We start from the raw sequence: 19,773 nt of genomic DNA, 5'->3' as shown, positions 1-19,773 counted from the left end.
AAGGCGTGTTTAAGGTGTCTGCTGTTGGGGTGACTGTTGGCAAAGAGTTTGCTCACTCACAATGTGTTAACCATTGTTTCTCTCTGCCTGTTATTTTTTTCCTTCCTTCCTTTTTTATAACATACATGGATATGAAAAAAGGTGGGTGATTGATGTGTTCCTAGAAACTAATAATTAACAGATTATTATGTCCCAGAATGATTGACAGCTGAGACACAATTTTTATTTATTTAGTATTATGATTTTATTTTTTAAAAAATTTAATGATTAGCTAGTTAGTTGTTTTTTAAAAAAAAATATGTTTCTCTTTTGATAAAAGAAACACATCACAGATAACCTGAATGACTGGAAAAAGTTCACCCCAGAAGGTAGTGAGTGATGACTATTTGTTCTCCAGAGATCTCCATGATTATTTTTGACATGGAGGCTGGGGTTACAGCTCAATTCCACATGTCCACTCAGGCTCAGTTCTTGATCCTCTGCTCATCATATTTTATTACGATCTCTGGGTAATCTCATAAATTGCCATGGACACTACTATCACTTTTAAACTGACCTAAGTCTACTTCTATTCCACTGACTATCACTTCCTATTCTGTTCCATGTTCCTTTGGGCTGCTTTACACATATCCATCATTCAATATCAAGTTATTACTTGCATGTGCGGAATGAGCCTTCAAAGATAACACGTGCAAAGCTTTCAGTCATGTATGTATGCGTCTGTGAAACAACTTTGTGTGCCTGGGACTAAAGACAGAAGTCTTGTCTTTTCCATCCAAATGATCCTCCTTCCCACAACCTTGGCATCATATGACTCCACTCTAATCATCTCCTACATTCAAGTTGGTTGTGATAACTATGTACGAAAGTCACTTACATTTAATGAAATTTGATTTGCGGTGAGGGGGAGGCGCTCCATCCCTCCCCCCGAAATTCTGGCCGGGGGAGAGGCACTCCGTCCCTCCCCCCCAAAAATTCTGGCTGGCAGGGAGGCGCTCCGTCCCTCCCCCCCTGAAATTCTGGCCGGGGGGGAGGCACTCCATCCCTCCACCCCCGAATCCTGGCCGGCCGGGCCCACAAATGGCGGCGGCCATAGCCGCCACCATTTCCGTCCCTGCAGTCAGCCGTGATAGGCTATGTAAATGTTTACGTAGCCTATCACAGTGTTTTTCAAAATTTAGCCGTGATAGGCTACGTAAATCTATCGTAGCCTATCACTTTTTTTGTTTTTGTTTTTTTTAAAAACTTGGAAATGGCAGCGGTGGCAGCCAGTCAGAAGACCGGCCGCCGCAGCCGCCACCACCGCACCGCCACCGGAGCCGCTGCCACCGCCTCCGCTGCCACCAGGAAGATTCGCTGAAGTCCCATCCCGGGGGGCGGGGGGGCAGACCGTGTCGCCACCGATTTTGGGGGGCCGAATGTGCTGGCATTCGGCCTCCCTGAGATTCGTGGCGAAATTCTCTGACATCCCTACTCTTTTCAGAAGCTATGAGTAGGGATGGCAGAGAATTCCACCACGGATGTCGATGAGGCCGAATGCCAGTGCATTCGGCCCCCCGAACTCCATGGCAGAACCCCCCTGCCCCCCCCACAGATCCCCCCTGGGACGAGACCTGAGGCGGATCTTCCGGGCGGCAGCGGCTCTGGCGGTGGCGGTGGCAGCCGGTCTTCCAACCGGCTGCCGCTGCCACCATTTCCAGTGTTAAAAAAAAAAAAAGACGTGATAGGCTACGTAAAGATTTACGTAGCCTATCATGGCTAGGTTTAAAAAAAAGAAGAAAACCACGTGATAGGCTACGTAAATCTTTACGTAGCCTATCACGTCTGACTTTAAAAAAAAAAAATGCGTGTAGGCAAATGCCGGCGGCTATGGCCGCCGCCATTTCCATTCCTTATTTTGGGTTGTCTTAGTCTACGTAAATATTTATGTAGACTAAGACGGTGAAAATAAGGGGGGACGCAAATAGCTAAGACGGCCCAAAATAAGGAACGCAAATGGCAGTTGGCATAGCCATCGCCATTTGCGTACGCGCATTTTTGTTTTTGTTTTAAAGTCAGACGTGATAGGCTACGTAAAGATTTACGTAGCCTATCATGGCTGACTAGAGGGACGCAAACAGTGGTGGCTATGGCTGCTGCCATTTGCGTCCCTGCTAGCCAGCAGCCGGATGTCCGGCTGCTTGCGGAGCCGGCCGGCAGCTCCGTGGAATCCCCCCGGATTCCAGAGCGTCTCCCCCCCGGCGAGGATTCCGGGGGGAGGGATGGAGCGCACCCCCCCCAGAGGAACCCGGCGGAGCCAGGTAAGGCCAATTTCATACATCCCTAGCTATGAGTAGGGATGTACGAAAGTGACTTACCTTTCCGTGGATTATGTTGATGGTGGGGGGGAGGCGTTCCGTCCCTCCCCCCGGAATCCTGGCCGGCCATCTGTGCTCCGCAGTGATTCTGCGGACATCTGGCCGCTGGCTAGCAGGGACGCAAATGCCTCCGTTTGCATCCCTGCAGTCAGCCGTGATAGGCTACGTAAATGTTTATGTAGCCTATCACAGCTGACTTAAAAAAAAAAAAAAAAAGCACGTACGCCATGGCCGCCGCCATTTGTGTTCCTTATTTTGGCACGTCTTAGTGTATGTAAACATTTTCGTAGGCTAAGACGGGGAAAATAAGGGGAACGCAAATAGCGTACCATCTAAGAAAATAAGGAATGCAAATGGTGGCGGCCATTAAGGATGGACGAAAGTCCCTTACCTGGTCCCGCAGCTTGCTTTGCGGTGGGGGGGAGGAGCTTCGGTTCTCCCCCCGAAGTTCTTGGCAGGGGGAGGCACCCCACCCTCCCGGCCGAAGTTCAGACCAGGGGGGAGCACCCCGTCTCCCTGGCTGCGAACTAAAAAAGGTAAAGTAAAAAAAAACACCACAACAACACGTGATAGGTTATGTAACGATTTACGTAGCCTATCATGGCTAGATTTTCAAAGTCAGCTGTGATAGGCTACGTAAATCTTTATGTAGCCTATCACGGGTGACCTTGAAAAAAAAAAGCGCATACGCAAATGGCGGCACCCATGGACGCCGCCATTTGCGTTCCTTGTTTGGGCAGGGGTAGTCTACATAAAGATTTACATAGACTACGGCGAAAATAAGGGCAACGCAAATAGCGTTGGGCAGCAACTGTTTGTCAAACCAGATTTTTAAAATCAGGGCAGGTGCCAATTTTGCATGTTAAACTCAATTAAATCATAACACTATCATGACTCCTGGAATAAAATGGAGTTGCCCAGATACAGGGCCTCTGCTGTCCTGATGCCTTCATTACTTACCTGCTGCTCTCTGGGTGGTCATTGGGGAGCCCCCTGGGCTGTGAGGCCCTGGACCTCAGCCCCAAAGATCAGCCCTAGCTGCATCATTGCTGGGAGAGTGGGGTGTGTGTGGAAGTACAGATGTATGAGAAGTTCATTTTTCCTTGCAAATTATGCCACCATGTCCCATTCAAAGCCCTGAATGAGAGTGTGAGCACTTGTCCACTGAAAATATTCACCAATTGTCAAACATGTACTCTCATTCATCTCATTCCCAATTCCCAGTTCTATTGCACACATTCTGGGAGATCTGTGCAAATTTCTGGAGCTTTGCACATATTTCCTGTTTGACCACTGCTGCATTTGTGCACATCTCCCATTCACGCAACGTGAACAGTGATTGCCAACGGGAACAGGAATCAGACACATGAGACGAGTAGCAAGACAATGTTCGGAAAATCCTAGTGATCTCAAACATCGGTCGTTCAGCCATCCTTATGTGGAAGACACCTTGTTCTTGGTCACCTGAAACTGGTGGCACCTCTGCCTGTAAGGATGGAGTTGGAATAACTGAAACAATCAAGCTTTTCCAATGCAGTCTTTTTCATTTGCCTTATTTGGCACACATCTTGGCGGGAGCAACTTTTATTCAAGTAGAAGCAACTCTTCTCAATATCTTAAAATCCTTGTCAAAAAGCAAATAAAAATAAAGAAGTGAACAAATAAATAAAATCTATCTTTTGACAAACTGCTCAACTAGTACATTTTTAGCAGATCAGCAAGGTGTTTTTCTTTTCTTTTTCTAATACTTTGTGTCAGTGACAGCTAATGTGGAAGATCCTCACCCAAACCACAATAGCAGAAACATAGGTTATTTTAGCTAATCTGCTATCAAGCAGTGGCGATGGCACTGACACCTAGCAAGAATAGGGCTTTTTCCCATCTTTCCCAGGTCCAAATAGGTGGGAGAAACAGTGTGCCCACTTCCAGAGAGGGTGGAACACATGCAGACTCATGTAGTGTCGGCATGTTCAAGGGGTGGCCTGCACCCACCATTCCCCATATTTTTCAGCTCCCATCCTAAGTGAGTAGGTCTGCTGGTCACCTGTTCAAAGTCTGAGTAGGAGTTTTTTACTTGCTCACCTGACTGGCACAGATATTTTCACCTGCTCTGCACTGATCCAGTGTGTGTGTGTGTCTGGTGTGTGTGTGGGTGTGCTGAATTCAGGATCAGTGGGGGGGGAGAAGATGGCCACAGTCTGTCCCCACTGCCACTCACTTGCCCTTTCTCTCATTCCTTGAAATGGAATTGCCTCCCTCAACCTGGAGGTGGTGGGTTGGGCAGAAACAGTAAGTTTCTGCTAGCACCTGGGCCAGATTATGCTTGTCCTGAAATATACAGCGAGCAGAAGGGGTCAACAACATCACTCCTTCTTCAACTGAGTCCTGCATGGCTGTTAGGTTTTGCTGCAGAACCTCAGTGTAAATTTTAATTTTTTTGGCCCAAGTTCAGCCAGTTTACATTTGTCCCTCTTTTGCCGGGTTGTGGGTGTAATAAGCTTCTTCCTAAAATGGCACATATCAATTTTAAATAAACAGTCCTCTAGACCCGGAATACAATATACAAAGGGGATGTTCTAAATCTAGAGCCAATCAATGGCACTGGGTCACCCCAAGTTCTAAATATTATTAGAGGTGTAGGAAAATCTCTCTCTGTCTCCCCCTCTCTCTCTCTGCTGTAGGTATAAGGCAGGTCATGTATGTAGATGGAACCTGGCTACTAACTCATTAGAAAGACTGGACTTCAAACAGCTAGTGGAAAACTGAGGAACCAACCAACCAACCATTTTTCTCCCTGTTCCCAAAGCTGGTTGTTTGGCTATAGTCATGCCTCATAAGACTTGGTGAGAATCCAGTTTTTCTCTTACAGGGAGATAAAAGGGTCTAGTACAGTGTGTGTTTTTTAACACACATGCGCGCGCGCGCACACACACACACACCACCACCACCACCACCATACAGTTTAAACCATCTTGTGATATCTTATGGACTTGGAACTAGGGATGGGCAGATTCCCTACCTGCTTCTCCACTGGGGAATCTGCCCTTGGGGGGAGGTGATCCGTCCCTCCCCCCGGAATCCTCCCCAGCCGGCTCTGCTCTGTGGTGATTCCACAGAGCTGCCAGCTGATTCCGGAGTGCCAGCAATATGGCTGCCATTGCCGTGCCATGTCACTGGCTGAGGCTGACTCCGGACACAAATGGCATCCACTATGCCATTTGCGGCTGTAAAGCTCTTAGATTAAGCTAAATGCAGCCGTAAATGGCTGCATTTAGCTTAAACTAACGGCTTTATGGCCACAAATGGTGTCTGCTACGCCATTTGCATCTGTGGTGTTTCACGCGATAGGCTAACCACAGACGCAAATAGTGTAGCAGACACCATTTGTGGCCATAAAGCCCTTAGTTTAAGCTAAATGCAGCCATTTACGGCTGCATTTAGCTTAATCTAAAGCTTTATGGCCACAAATGGCATAGTGGACGCCATTTTCATCTGCAGTCAGCCTCAGCCAGTGTGAGACAGCATGGCAATGGCGGCTGTATCGCTGGTGCTCCGGAGCCGCCAGCAGGGAGGATCCGGCCGGGGAGAATTCTGCAGGGAGGCAGAGGTAAGGGATCCTTTCCACCACGGATTCCAGAGGCTGGATTCTATTGAATCCAGACTCATTGGGGTCCGTGGCAGATTTCTGTGACATCCCTACTTGGAACTGTCAAAAAGGCAAAGCCGGTGTTTTAACGAAAATGCTTTCTATTTCTGTTGGGATTTTTCTGCTCCAAAGTGTACCAACTATAATTATCCATAACTATGCAGGCCTGTTTTTAATGCTGTTTTATAATTATAGGTCTTAATGCTAGATTATACAAAGTCATTTATAAATAGTCAGAAGAGAGGGACTTTGGGAGTTGTGAACCTGTGGATTGCTGTAAGGTTGTGGCAGTTGATGGGATTGTAGCTGTATATATGTATAGATGTGGTGTTAGCTGCATAATGATTGATGAATCGTTTAATTAATTCTCCAGCAAGTTCTGATTTATAGCCCCATATCTTTTTTCTCCTGACACATTGGTGTTTGTCACTTTTAAAGACACGGATAAGCTATTTTTTCCCGCTATCCCTTGCAAGTGCCTTTGTGGATCTCTTGAAATATTTCTGGAGCATTTTGCTGAATGTAACAAGATTAGAGTTCCATAATTTTATGGTATAAGCAGTTGAGTTGGGATTTAAGTTGGCTTAGGGATGTCAGAGAATTCCACCACGGATCTCAGCGAGGCTGAATGCCAGTGCATTCGGCCCACTGAAATCCATGGAGGAATGAAGCCCCCCCCATCCCCCCACTCTGCGAAAGGCGCGCGAAATGGAGCACCTACCTGCTGTCATCCGTGCTGACTTACGAATGGCGGCCGCGTCTGCGGCCGCCATTCGCTTCCTCCATATAGCCGTGATAGGCTACGTAAAGACTTACGTAGCCTATCACGGCTTAACTAAGGGAACACAAATGGCGGCAGCTACGGCGGCCGCCATTTGCATTCCCTTTTTTTTTGCCGTTTTAGCCTACGTAAATATTTATGTAGGCAATTACGGCGGGAAAAAAAAGGGAACGTAAATGGCAGGCACTACGCCACCATTAAAATTAAAATAAAAATGCTGCTATCCTCCTTGGTGTGATGACAAAACAGGGTAGGAAATGGAAATGCTTGGGGTGAAATGACTTACAGATAACTGGTAAGGAAGATTCAGTCTTCTCTTTGATCCTTTCCCCCAACCTAATTTTTGGGTGTGACTGGGATGGATCACTCTATTTTCGGCCAGGGTCACTTTGAGTTGGGGTCATTCATATTTTCATTTCGTCCTATTTCTGCATTCAAGTGCGATTTGTTAAATCTGCACAGCTATTCATATTTAACTATGTATTTAAATAGTACTTTTGAAAATATTTTATCTCACAACACACATTCCTAAACATATTTTATCTCAACGTGCAAACCTCTAAATATATTTTGATACATTTGTAGAAATGCAACATTAGTCCAGGAGGTGGGATCAAGTCAGTTTGTATCAGAATCTGCAAAACTCAAACACTTTAATGGTGCAATCCTATGCAGATAGGCAGCTGCCTCGGAACTGAGAGGCAACCACCTATCCAATGCAGGGCAGGAGAAGCATGGAAGGGCTTGTTTCCTCCATGGTTCTCCTGCCCTGCATTTGCAGCTAGACAGTCGATTTCGGCTGTCTAGCTGTCGGAGGGCGGAGCAGGGAAGGAGGCTGCTGGATGACACATAGGATGTGTCGTACCAGCATTTCTGCCCTCCCTGCCCCGGAACACCCCCCCGGAGCGTTTTGGCCGCTCCACACTCCTCTTGCAAGCGCGGAGCATGGGGCTGTTCCGTGTTGCCTGCGAGGCAGCATGGAAGGTGGGGAAGATCCATTCTCCGACCTTGGAACATGGGCTCCAAGGCCAGTTCCCCGAAAACCAGATATCCTATGGCCGTCTAGCCACTCACTAGTGGCCATAGGATTGCTCCTTCCATGTACTTAGGCATGACTCGATTGAGCCTGGAGATATGATTGGAACAGAGTAGGATGAATAAGACGTAGTTAAAATTGGGCATCTCCATGAAATTGTCATGGAGGCATTTACCTCTGAGTAAATTTATTTTAACCCATGGTATTCATGTTATGCTACTAGACAAAATCAGTTATCCCCTTAGTAACTTACAGTCTGGGAGTTTGGATTCGCAAACAAATCATTAATGTATGTATATATGCATGTTCAGTATTTTTACCTTGCCCTTCAATAGCCACCTTATAAATTACAAGATACAATAAAATGTAATCAACAGAGTGTAATCCCATTGAAGGTAGTGCTGCAAGTCCCACTGATTTTTGGAGCACTGGATTGCATCCTTAGAGTGCAGTCCACAAATATACTTCACTGTGCTGGCACTACTCTTCCTCAAAGAGCTGAAAACTTAAACTACTCATCCAGGCTGTATAATGACTGTTTTTTTGTTTGCTTGTTTGTTTTCTGCTCACTTCCTGGCCAAGAAGATTTTCTAGTGCTGTGGCTATGAAGTCTGAATTTTATGTAGTTGATTAAAAATGCTGCATTTCTAATTATGCACCTCCCCCCGTTAAGGATCAGATATTTATTGTGTTGAATCAGCACTGTTCATACTGCATGTAGGGATGCTGGAGAAATATCAGGTAGACTAAAATGAGCTCAGAGTTTGAAGAATCCGACCTGTAGAATCCACTGCGGAGCGACCCCCTCAAGCTGCCCAGAGGACTTTTGGTTGATTTTTTTTTTAACTTTCCCAAAATTTACACATATTTATTTGCAAGAAAATACCTAAATTTCTGCTGAGGAAATGTTGAATGGAATGGGGGACAATACACTAAATGTTTGAACTGTGGTGCTGGAGAAGACTCTTACGAGTCCCCTGGACTGCAAGGAGGTCCAATCAGTGAATCCTAAAGGAAATCAACCCCGACTGCTCATTGGAAGGACAGATACTGAAGCTGAAGCCCAAATATTTTAGCCACCTAATGCGAAGAGAAAAGTCACTGGAAAAGACCCTGAATGCTGGGAAAGATTGAAGGCCAAAGGAGAAGGGGAGGGCAGAGGATGAGATGGCTAGATAGCATCACCGATGCAATGAATATGAACTTGAGCACACTCTGGGAGAGAGCGGAGGACAGAAAGGCCTGGCGTGCTATGGTCCATGGGGTCACGAAGAGTCAGACATGACTTAACGACTGAACAACAACACACTAGATGCTACTTATTGAGATAAATTATGTAAATACTTATGTAAATAGTTATGTAATTATTTGTAGGGCTGTGCAGGGACCCCCCGATCCGGATCAGAAGCCGCTTTGCAGCTTCTGAGGCAGGCCTGATCTGGCTTGGGCAGATTCAGGGGGCCCACGATCCGCCTCATCCCCAAACCCAAAGCGGGTCCCACCCAACCCCCAGCTCCTTACCTGGACCGCCACCTCCTCTGCCACCACCGCCGCCACCTTCTTTGTTGCGCCGCATTCACCGCCACCCGCTGCTGCTGTCTTTGCCACCTCCACCACCTCCAGAGGCCTGGATGCGCGGTGACTATTCTTCCAGGGAGTTGCCATTTTTAAATAGTCGCCGTGCGTCCAGACCACAGGAGATGGCATGGTGGTAGAATGGTTGGCGTTTCAGCAGCAAGGGCGGTGGCAGTGAGGAGAAGGCAGCTCAGGTAAGGACCTGGAGGTGCCGGGGGGGCTGGGCTGGGGGCCAAAGTGCATCGAGCCCTCGACCCGCTCCGGGCCTCTTCATGCCCCCTCTGCTTCACCTCGGAGGGGGCACAAAGTGGCCTGAAGCAGCCCGCTTTGACTCAGGGCTTGGGCCTCAGGCCAAAGTGGTGCACAGCCCTAATTATTTGCCATTTTTTTCTGCATGATGGAAAAAAAATCTCATCTGTCTGTGGGCAGATGATGGAACAAAAGGTGCCTGACAATCCACGAAACACAGATGGCGTGGATTTTACACAGTCCAGACATCCCAAACTGCATGGCCCTGGAAGCCGTGTTATACATATGATTCACTTGCAGTCACGCTGCATCATAGGTTTTGAAGGCTGCACAGCAATTTTGTTGCAGAACTGGCCCTACCATTAGGCAGAGTGAGGCAGTCACCTCAAGCAGCAGATGTTGAGAGGAGGCAGCATGGTGTTGTAGGAGAGAGTGTGGGTCATGTGGCCTGCCGTGCCCCCTAAGCCATCCTGCTCCCTTCAGGTGTGGTGTAGGATGTTGTCCCATTGCCTGTGTTGAAGAAAGATTCAGCTACCAGTCCAGTCAGCTTTGGTAGATGGAATGAAAGGGGGCACCATCTAATATCTCACTTCAGGCAGCAAAATGTTTTGGGCTGGCCGGCCCTGGTTGCATGCTTGTGTCCACTGTGATAGATTGGAATGAAGGGATGAAAAAGGCAGTGGGTTTTATTCTTGTACATGTGTTAGGCATGGGGGAGTGGAGATGATTTGATGAAATGACTGAAATGAAAGCTGTCTACCAGTTTATTTACTTGATCTTCCTTTAAATGATTGATTATTTATTTGATCAAATTTAAATACATTTGCATGTCACCAAACATGCCTTTTTGAGACATTAAAGGAAATATGAGATAATTTACAACTGAATAAGCAAAAGCGACCATTCATTGTTATAAGGAAAGGGCATCTTTTAATAGATGGTTTCATTCCTTATTACACTAGGACACCAAAATCAAAATAGCCTCTAAAATAATTGGGAGTGCCCTTAAATCTCCATTTCATCAATTAAAATTTGCCCACATCAATTAAAATTGGCTCCCAGAAAAGCATGGGCTGATTAATCTATACAACTTCCCCCAGCCGGGAAGTTGTTGTGTTGGACGGCAACTCCAATTATCCCTTTCCAGTTGTCTGGGAATGGTGGGAGTTGTAGTCCAACACATCTGGACAGTGCCAGGTTGGGGAGCTCTTTCTCACAGAAATAGAATAAATCCTGCCACACCAGTTAAAAGGTGAAACTTCAAAAAGTGGACACATCGCAGGAAAGCATACACTGTATTAAAGAGAATTTGTTGACACTGTATTTGATTTTGGCTTGCGGGTGGGGGTGGGGGGAGAAAAGGACTGAACTATACTATTCAGTGTAAATTCTGCTGTCCCCCACACCCAATTTTATTAACACATCTCACATTTAGCCACTGGACAATGAACTCTCACATAATCAGCTGTTTGGATATGTTCGTTGCTAAGGAGGCAGACAGCCAAGGGAGTTTCTGGGGGAAAATAATATCCTTTGCCCATTCTCCCTTTCTGCCTGGCATTATTGGAACTCTCTCCCAGAACACCTGCATTGGAAGGATTTCCTTTCCAATCCATCCTCAAAACCCACTTTCTCTGTGAAGCTTTTGGCTTAACTGCTTAGTTTCATCCCATCCCAAACACAGCCTAAGTTCCTGTAACTGCATTTGTTCATATTCTTCACTTTGATTCTCCTCTTCCCTTCCCTTTGTCTCCCCCTCAATCCAAGTTCCATCTCTAAGCTCTTTGGGCAGGGGCCTTATATTTAGAAAGTATTATTCCATAATAAGTATTCATATTCTTCCCTTATAATTATAATAATTATCCTTATTCTTCCCTTTGATTCTCTTCTCCCCCTCCCTCTGTCTCCCCCTCTATCGAAGTTTTGTCTCTAAGCTCTTTGGGCAAGGGGCTTGAATTTAGAAAGTATTATTCTGTAATGCACCATGTACATTCGCTGCACAATGTCATCCTTCCCTGATCTGGTGTCCTCCAGATGTACTGGACTCCAGCACCCAGCAATCCCAACCAGCATGGGAATGCTGGGAATTGCAGTCAAACACATGGGAGGCTCTGAAGGTGGCAGCAAGGGAGAGGGCCTTCTCAGCACACCCTCCCCACCCCCCAATTATGGAATGCTTTCCCCACTGAGGTCCACCTGGCACCAACACTATCATCCTTTGTGTGCCATGTTAAGACTGGCCTCTACTCCCAGGCATTTGATGGCATAAGGACATAAGAACATAAGACGAGCCCTGCTGGATCAGACCAAGGGTCCATCTAGTCCAGCGTTCCATTCACATAGTGGCCAATCAGCTGTCAACCAGGAACTCACAAGCAGGGCATGAGCACAACAGCACCCTCCCACCCATGTTCCCCAGCAGCAACTGGTAAACATAGGCTCACTTCCTCTGGTACTGGAGGTGGCACATAGCCATCAGGACTAGTAGCCAGTGATAGCCTTTTCCTCCAGGAATTCGTCCACCCCCCTTTTAAAGCCATCCAAATTGGTGGCCATCACCATATCCTGTGGTAGCGAATTCCATAGTTTAACTATGCGCTGTGTGAAGAAGGACTTCCTTTTATCTGTCCTGAATCTCCCACCAATCAGCTTCATGGGATGACCCCAGGTTCTACTATTACGAGAGAGAGAGAGAAATGTCTTGCTATCCACATTCTCCACACCATGCATAATTTTGTACATGCCATATGATGGGGGGGGGGGCATTTATGTCAGTTGCTTTTGTAAAATCAGGGCTGATATCTTATTGTAACTCTCAGCTGTTTAAATTGTTTTGCATTGTATATGTTAGAGATTTTATATTATGCTTTTATGATCTTGCATTGTGGTGCCTAATTTTTGTGAACCACACAGAGAACTTCACCTATTGGTATAAAATTAACTAACTAACTAACTAACTAACTAACTAAGTAACGTACTACATAAATATCTTCAGGGCACCAGGTTGGGGAAGGCTGTGCTATATGAAAATGATAATCAACCCTTCCTCTTCCCTTCCCTTCCCTTCCCTTCCCTTCCCTTCCCTTCCCTTCCCTTCCCTTCCCTGCAAAGGCAAGGCTTGCCATTTTCACACACTTTTCATCTTTTAGACAATGGCCAGTACCCAACGTGCTTAATTACATTGTACTAGCATAAGGGACTTCTAGCACAATGCCAAGAGCATTCGCCGGCACAATGGGATTCCCCAGAACATGCCGATAGTATTAAGTGGTGTGATGGGATTCCTTGGAAAACTTGTAGTGCCAGCTAACACCCTTGCTGTTGCACTGGATCTCCCTTATACTAGCACAGTGTAACTTACATCAGTGCTTCTGTTGCGTTGGATGCTGCCCAACGCTATTTGCGTTGCCCTTATTTTCGCCATAGTCTATGTAAATCTTTACGTAGACTACCCGGGCCCAAATAAGGAATGCAAATGGCGGCGCCCATGGGCGCCGTTTGCGTACGCGCTTTTTTTTTTTTTCAGAGTCACCCATGATAGGCTATGTAACAATTTACGTAGCCTATCACGGCTGACTTTGGAAATCTAGCCGTGATAGGCTACGTAAATCATTACGTAGCCTATCACGTGTGTGTTTTTCTTTTTTTTTACATTTACTTTTGTATTTCGCGGCCGGGGAGACGTGGCGCTTCTCCCCGGCCTGAATTTCGGCGGGGCGAGGTGGGGCGCCTCCCCCCCCCGGCCTGAACTTCAGGGGGAGAACCAAAGCGCCTCCCCCCCATCGCGAAGCAAGCTGCGGGACCAGGTAAGTGACTTTCGTACATCCCTATTCTCCAGCCACCTGCCTAGCCCTTGACCCTGTTCACCAGTCCCTGGACTGCGCTCAAACTCCTCCTGCACACAGTGGACAGCATGCACTCATCCCAGCGGGCTCGTCGAGCTCCATGGTCACCATTTTTTGGAAAATAGAACGGTGATCACAAAAGTGCTCATATTTGCATACAAGCGAAAATGCACATTTTCACAAATGTGCATATTAGTATATGTGTTAATGTGTGTATTTGCAAAAATGCACATTTCCACACCTATGCCAATATGCACATTTTTGCGATCGCCATTTTATTTTTCCAAAAATGGTGACTGCGGAGCTTGACAAGGCCGACGGGCAGGCCACTTACTGAGTGTGGGCAGGGGGGAGTTGTGGCAGGGGTTCGGCAAGCAGGGTTCGGGGGTGCAGGCGGGGGGGCTTCTGCCAGATTCACAGATGGAATTGGGCACCTGCACCATCCCTAGCTCCAGATCGCCTTATCGCTCCCAGCACCCTTCCCAGGTGGTTCAAGAGGGTACTGATATATGAGATTGCACTTTTAAACTGTGAAATAGAAAATTAAATTTGTTGTAATAAGTATTTTTTTAATACTATATTTTATTTTATTTTTCTTATTTCTCCAATAATTGATACCCATTTGTAGCAACGTTATATGCAGCAAACCCTGGAATAAGCAACCATCAGAAATAACTGGTGTTTTCAACACCCTTGGATCACTTGCTCTGAAGTTGCTTCATTGAAGCCAGATAATTTTATTGCAGTATTAACCATCAAAGGGTTTAACTCAGGATGGATGGATCTGTCTGTTTCAGTTTCTACAATGTTCAAACCTTTTGAAGCAAAGGTTCATTGCATCCCATTCCTGCATCAGTTTGCTCTTTTTTCTTTTCTTTTTGGTAAAAACTCTGCATGAACATTCATATGTATTTGTGTATGCATTGTTGTACACATATCTCCTAATGTATACATTAACAAAAATACATAAATTAGGAGAAAGATGTATAATAATGCATACTTTGAAAATGTGTACAAAAATGCACAGATTTACTATACATTTCTCAGAATGTATGCAATTTTCTATGCATTCCCTACTATCATATGCATTTTTGTGTAAAGTATTCCCTAATATACTCATTTTTGTACAATTTTTTTGATCACACAAAATTTGGAGAAGGGGAAAAACTGAATGAAATTGTATTTTTTGGTTCATATTGAAATGTGAACCGAAGCTCTTTCTCACCCATCCCTAATTTTAATCTCAGTGTCTTGTCTATATATGTATTAGGGATGTGCATTGGATTTGAAATAAAGCCTAAATTCTGAGCAGAATTGGGTCCCTTCGGACCATTTCTGGTGCTTCCCAAGGTGAAGCAGGCTACTTTCAAGAGCCACCAGAACTGAAGCCAGGCAAGAACGAGGCTTCATTACTGGTTCATGCTCAGAGTCACTAACGTGGTGTCTTTTCTCCAAATAGCATCTTTTGGTTTTGTTTCTCTAAAATGCTGATAAGAAGGAGGAGGAGGAGGGAGGGAGGGCAGTTCACCTTCTAATCTTGGGGCATATTTTACCAGGGGATCCAATCACAGTGTTTGGGGGGCAGGCAAGGATGGGGCCATGCTATAGACATTTTTTCAACACCACCAGGCTTCACAATACAGAAAACGTAAACTCATTTCCAGTCATCATAACTCCCTAGCTACTGCACCTATCTTTCGGAAGCATTGCAGATTTCTTGCCTGAGGACATCTCTATGATGTGTGCCATTTTCATAGAAATTGCCCCCCAAAAATCAGGGGAGAGGAAGTGAATCATTTCCCCTCCCCCACCCCACCCCCCAAATTCCCTTTCCACATGAACCACTGCACCTATTTTTTTTCTGAAACACTTACTTAGGGACACCTCTAGGCTGTCTGCCATTTTCATAAGAAGGGTCCACAAGGAATCTGGGGGACATAAGTGTGCCCTATTTGGGATACCCTCAAAATGTCAAGGCTGCTCTCACATAACCCCGCTGTGCCTATTCATCTCAAACTTGTCAGTGTTGATCCCCTTACAAGCAGCAACGATCCCTGCAGTTTTCACCCAATTCTGCCAAGAAATAGAAAGATTATTAGCAGTTCTTTTCAAGAAATGTGTGGCGCATATATATATATATATATATATATGCCACACAACTCCCGCTGCAACTATTTTCATCCATTCATCCATCTATCCATTCATCCGTCCATCCATTCATTGTATTTCTATACCGCCCCATAGCCGAAGCTCTCTGGGTGGTTCACAAAAATTACAAACCATTAAAATAAATTACATAAAATATAACAACCATTCACATAATGACATAAAACAAATAATGTGTACAACAACAATATATATCTAAAACAATTTAAAACAGGCAGCCAGAGATAATCAAGAGACGCATTATATGCTGCCAAATGCCTGAGAGGAGAGGGCAGTTTTAACCTGGCACTGAAAAGATGACAATGTTGGTGCCAGGCGGGCCTCACCAGGGAGATTATTCTATAAATGGGGAGCCACCACTGAAAAGGCCCTCTCCCTTGTTGCTGCCCTCTGAGCCTTCCTCAGAGGAGGCTCCCAGAAGAGGCTCTTAGATGCAGAGAGTAGTGTACAGGTCAGTTATTTTCCTTAAAATAAAAGGTGTAATCCCCTCTTAAGGGGCTACTAGGCTTGCAAATATCCAGTTATTACCAAGATAAATAAAAGGTAATAGCCTTTAAAAAAAAATCACATGATAGTCAGTTGGAAGTATGATGCCTCAGATTTCTGAATCTCCACATGGGTTTAGAGAGGATGGCCTCTGACTGTCCGAGCAGAGTCAGGCTGTTTTCCAAAGTGCCAAACTGCAGTCCAGGCCAAAACTGGGAGTCGGTGCGCATCTCTGCTATCTATGTATCTATCCTATTTCCCTTCAACAAGCCCACAATGACATCTAAAACACTAACACTGATCTATAAAACCCTAAATAGTCTGGGGCTAAAGGATCTAAAGGATATATCTGCTCCCATATGAAGCTCCCCGTCAGCTAAGATCAGCATTAAAGGCTCTCCTTCAAATGCCCCCCATCTTCTGAGATTAGAGTATAGGTGAGGCCTTCTCTGTGGTGGTGCCGTAATTGTAGAACTCCCTCTCTAAGCACATTCACCTGGGGGTGTCCTTATTACCTTTCAAACACCTAGCTCAGTCTGTCCTGTCTGCTTTCATCATTAAAGACAAATTAATATGCATCTACCCTTAGCTACTTTATTTTATTTATTTATTTGTATGCTGTATTCTTTTATTTGGTCACTTGTTGGTTTATTTTCTTTCATAATCATCAGCGCTTTATATTGTATTGATTCATGTTTGTAAGCCACCTCAAAGAGTTAAATGGAAGGAAGTTGGGGAACAAATTTTTTAAATCCATTTAGGTCACACATCTACCCTGTTCAGTCACTTATATGGAGGTCACGTAAGCCATACAGACCACCATTTTACCAGCCCTTGGCACCAGCGGTCTCTTTGGAGCATGGGCCTTGTGGCATGGTACTCCTGGGTGGTTGAAACACAGTCCCGGGCCATGTTGACATAAATAGGGTTGTGTCAAATGGCTTGCATATCACTTGATCGCTCAACACTTTGAAGCGTCCCAACTGAATGGGTGACTGTGACCTCTCTCGACTGAAACATGTGTTTAAGCTGACCTTGGGTGATATGGAAGTTCTCCCTGCAATAGCTGATTCACATGTGCAAGTCATTGAGTGATGCTACAGTCAATGGACATTGAAGTGTGAACGGCCTTTTAGTGTTCATTGTAATCAGTGAGATTCATGTGCGCACGCGCACACACGTGTGTGTGTGTGTGTGTGCATTAGGGGTGTATGGACTGTGTAAAATCCACTCTGTCTGTGTTTCGCGGATTGCCAGGTGTCTTTTGTTCCGTCATCCACAGACGGATGCAGATTATTTTTTTTCATTGTGCAGAAAAATCTGCAAATAATTATGTAAGTATTTATGTAAGCATTTACATAATTTACTTCGGTACATAACATTTAGCGTATTGTTCCCCCATTCCATTCAACGTTTCCTCAGCAGAAACTTACATATTTTCCTTCAAATATATATGCATAAATTTTGGGAAAGTAAAAAAAAAAAAATCATCCGAAAGTCCACAGACTCCACGCGGCCTGAGGGGGCCGCTCTGAAGAGGATTCCTAAGGTTGGATGCTTAGAAATTCAAGCTCGTTTTAGTCCGTCTCGAATTTCTCCAGCATCCCTAGTGTGCATAGAATGGCAAGCGATGCTGGGACAAGCTTTCAGCAACACAAAAGTTTGAGCTGCACAGTATTATGTTTTCCTTTCACATCCACACCAAAAATGTGCTGATTTCCCTCCCACCCCCACCCCAGGAGTGGGTAAGGAGCAAGTCAGTGGCCATGTACACTGGACAAATGTTCTGTATTTTGCAAGCTCTTCCAAAGTGTTAAAAATGAGAAAAGAACCTACTTTTCTCTCCCTGCCTACCCACCCCACATATAAAATAAAATGGAGCCACATTTCATTATGTTGTGCTCTTAGGTAATTTCCCCCCACCCCTTGTGAATGTGTTTAAGAAGCCAGCATACAAGAGAGGGCTATATTAGTGTATTATTCTCACAACAAACAGTCACTGTTCTGTTGCTACCTGCTTGGCAATTGTTCCTGATTGTGTACGCTTTGCAGTGGTATTTGGATGGTTTCCTGCTCTCCGCCAGCACAAAAAAGGCATTTCTGTTACAATGGCCCCTAACCACACAATGACGGCATTAAGGATTTATGTGGAGGTTTCATTATTTTCTCCTCTTTTGTTCCTTGTAGGATGTCTTCCAAGCGACCAGCCTCTCCGTATGGGGAAGCAGATGGAGAGGTAGCCATGGTGACAAGCAGACAGAAAGTGGAAGAAGAGGAGAGTGACGGGCTCCCACCCTTTCACCTTCCTTTGCATGTGAGTTTTCCCAACAAGCCTCATTCTGAGGAATTTCAGCCGGTTTCTCTGCTGACGCAAGAGCTTTGCGGCCATAGGACTCCCACCTCTCAGCAAAACACAATGGTAGGTCTCCTCCAAGCTCTATTGTGCTTTCTCTTTGCCTCCACAATAGCTTGGCATCTAAAGACCTCTCCTTTTGTACAGCACGCAGTTTTGCCATCACATGTACGGAACACATCACAATAATGGGAAAACTTTGACCTAAATGGACCGCTTTCCTTCTGGCGCCCCTTCTTCAAACAGCAAATCATTCCATCAAGGACCAAAACATCATCCTTATCAGTCCTCCAGTTTATCTCCAGCTTTCTTGTTACGTCCTACTCAGTTGAAAAGCAGTTTAATAAACCCTCAAATAAGTCAATCAACATTTTTTTAAAAAACACTTCCACACACAGACTTTCTGGGTGGTGGCCAAAATGACTTGCACCTTGGCATGCCCATCAAAACAGATATAATGTGTGAATCGCTAACACTCAGATCTCACCTGTGGGCAGATCTAAAAGAAAATGAATCAGTGGCAGCAGCAGGGGAGGGGGGACGGAGTTCTGAATGCAATTTACATATTAGCGACTTGCAGATGAGATATTTCTGGAGGTTTGCAGAGGTACAACTGATTCTTGCATTTTTCCTACCAACTTACATATACTAATTGTGAACTCATTCTCAGAGTGGGTATCCTAATGTAGCCAAAACAGCAACACCGTCACCTTCACACAAAAAGGGAGATGTCAGCAGGCTTGGGGGGAGCCTCAATCTCAAATGATCTTCAGGGGGAACCAACCTAAGTGGGGAACAAACCCCACAAACAGCTCAATTAGAACTGAGGATGCTCATTGAATACAGAATGCTGATTGACTCTTGAGGTAGCGGCAGAGGGAGGGGGAGAGACAGGAGAAAACTGGGGTGATGGGGAAGGATGGAATGAGGAATCCTGGAAAGGGCATGGCTGGCTTATTAATCATGAACAGGAGCGCGGCACATGGAAGCATTCTTTTGCAGGTCCCACTTGTACCTTCAAAAAGGCAATGAACAAATTGACCATTTTGGAGGCTGGCAACGCTAAAGGCCTATCCAAGAGCATCCACACTTTTCACTAATCCTCCTTCCTTGTCTACTCACCTTGGGGGGAGTGCGGGCGCCTGATTCCATCCAGGAATCCAGCAAAAAAAACCCTGCCTGCAGCCCGGAGCCCCTCTCACTGAGCCCCTGCCCCCTCTCACCCCCTGCCCACACTCAGTGAGTGGCTCATACTTACCCAGGCAGCCTCGTTGTCACT

General features: G+C 45.5%; 1 protein-coding gene across 3 annotated transcripts in view; it reads left to right on the top strand.

Annotated features, from left to right (window-relative positions):
• The window catches only part of SOX5 (SRY-box transcription factor 5), a 738,693-nt gene that overhangs the window by 173,136 nt on the left and 545,784 nt on the right, over positions 1-19,773 (top strand). For 2 of the 3 annotated variants that reach the window (XM_084809162.1, XM_084809164.1), the window contains exon 2: positions 18,329-18,455. In XM_084809162.1, coding sequence (XP_084665288.1) covers positions 18,330-18,455 — 126 coding nt within the window. In that variant the 5' untranslated portion in view covers position 18,329. Of the gene's footprint in view, positions 1-18,328; positions 18,561-19,773 lie in introns of all 3 variants that reach the window. The other variant, XM_084809161.1, reaches the window with a different exon arrangement.

The sequence above is a fragment of the Heloderma suspectum genome, chromosome 7, assembly GCF_057233095.1.
Source record: "Heloderma suspectum isolate Gila_16-S chromosome 7, 16-S_ref, whole genome shotgun sequence".
NCBI classification, from domain to species: Eukaryota; Metazoa; Chordata; class Lepidosauria; order Squamata; family Helodermatidae; genus Heloderma; species Heloderma suspectum.
The sequence above is the reverse complement of the archived record's forward strand: the minus strand, read 5'-3'. Positions and strand labels throughout refer to the sequence as shown.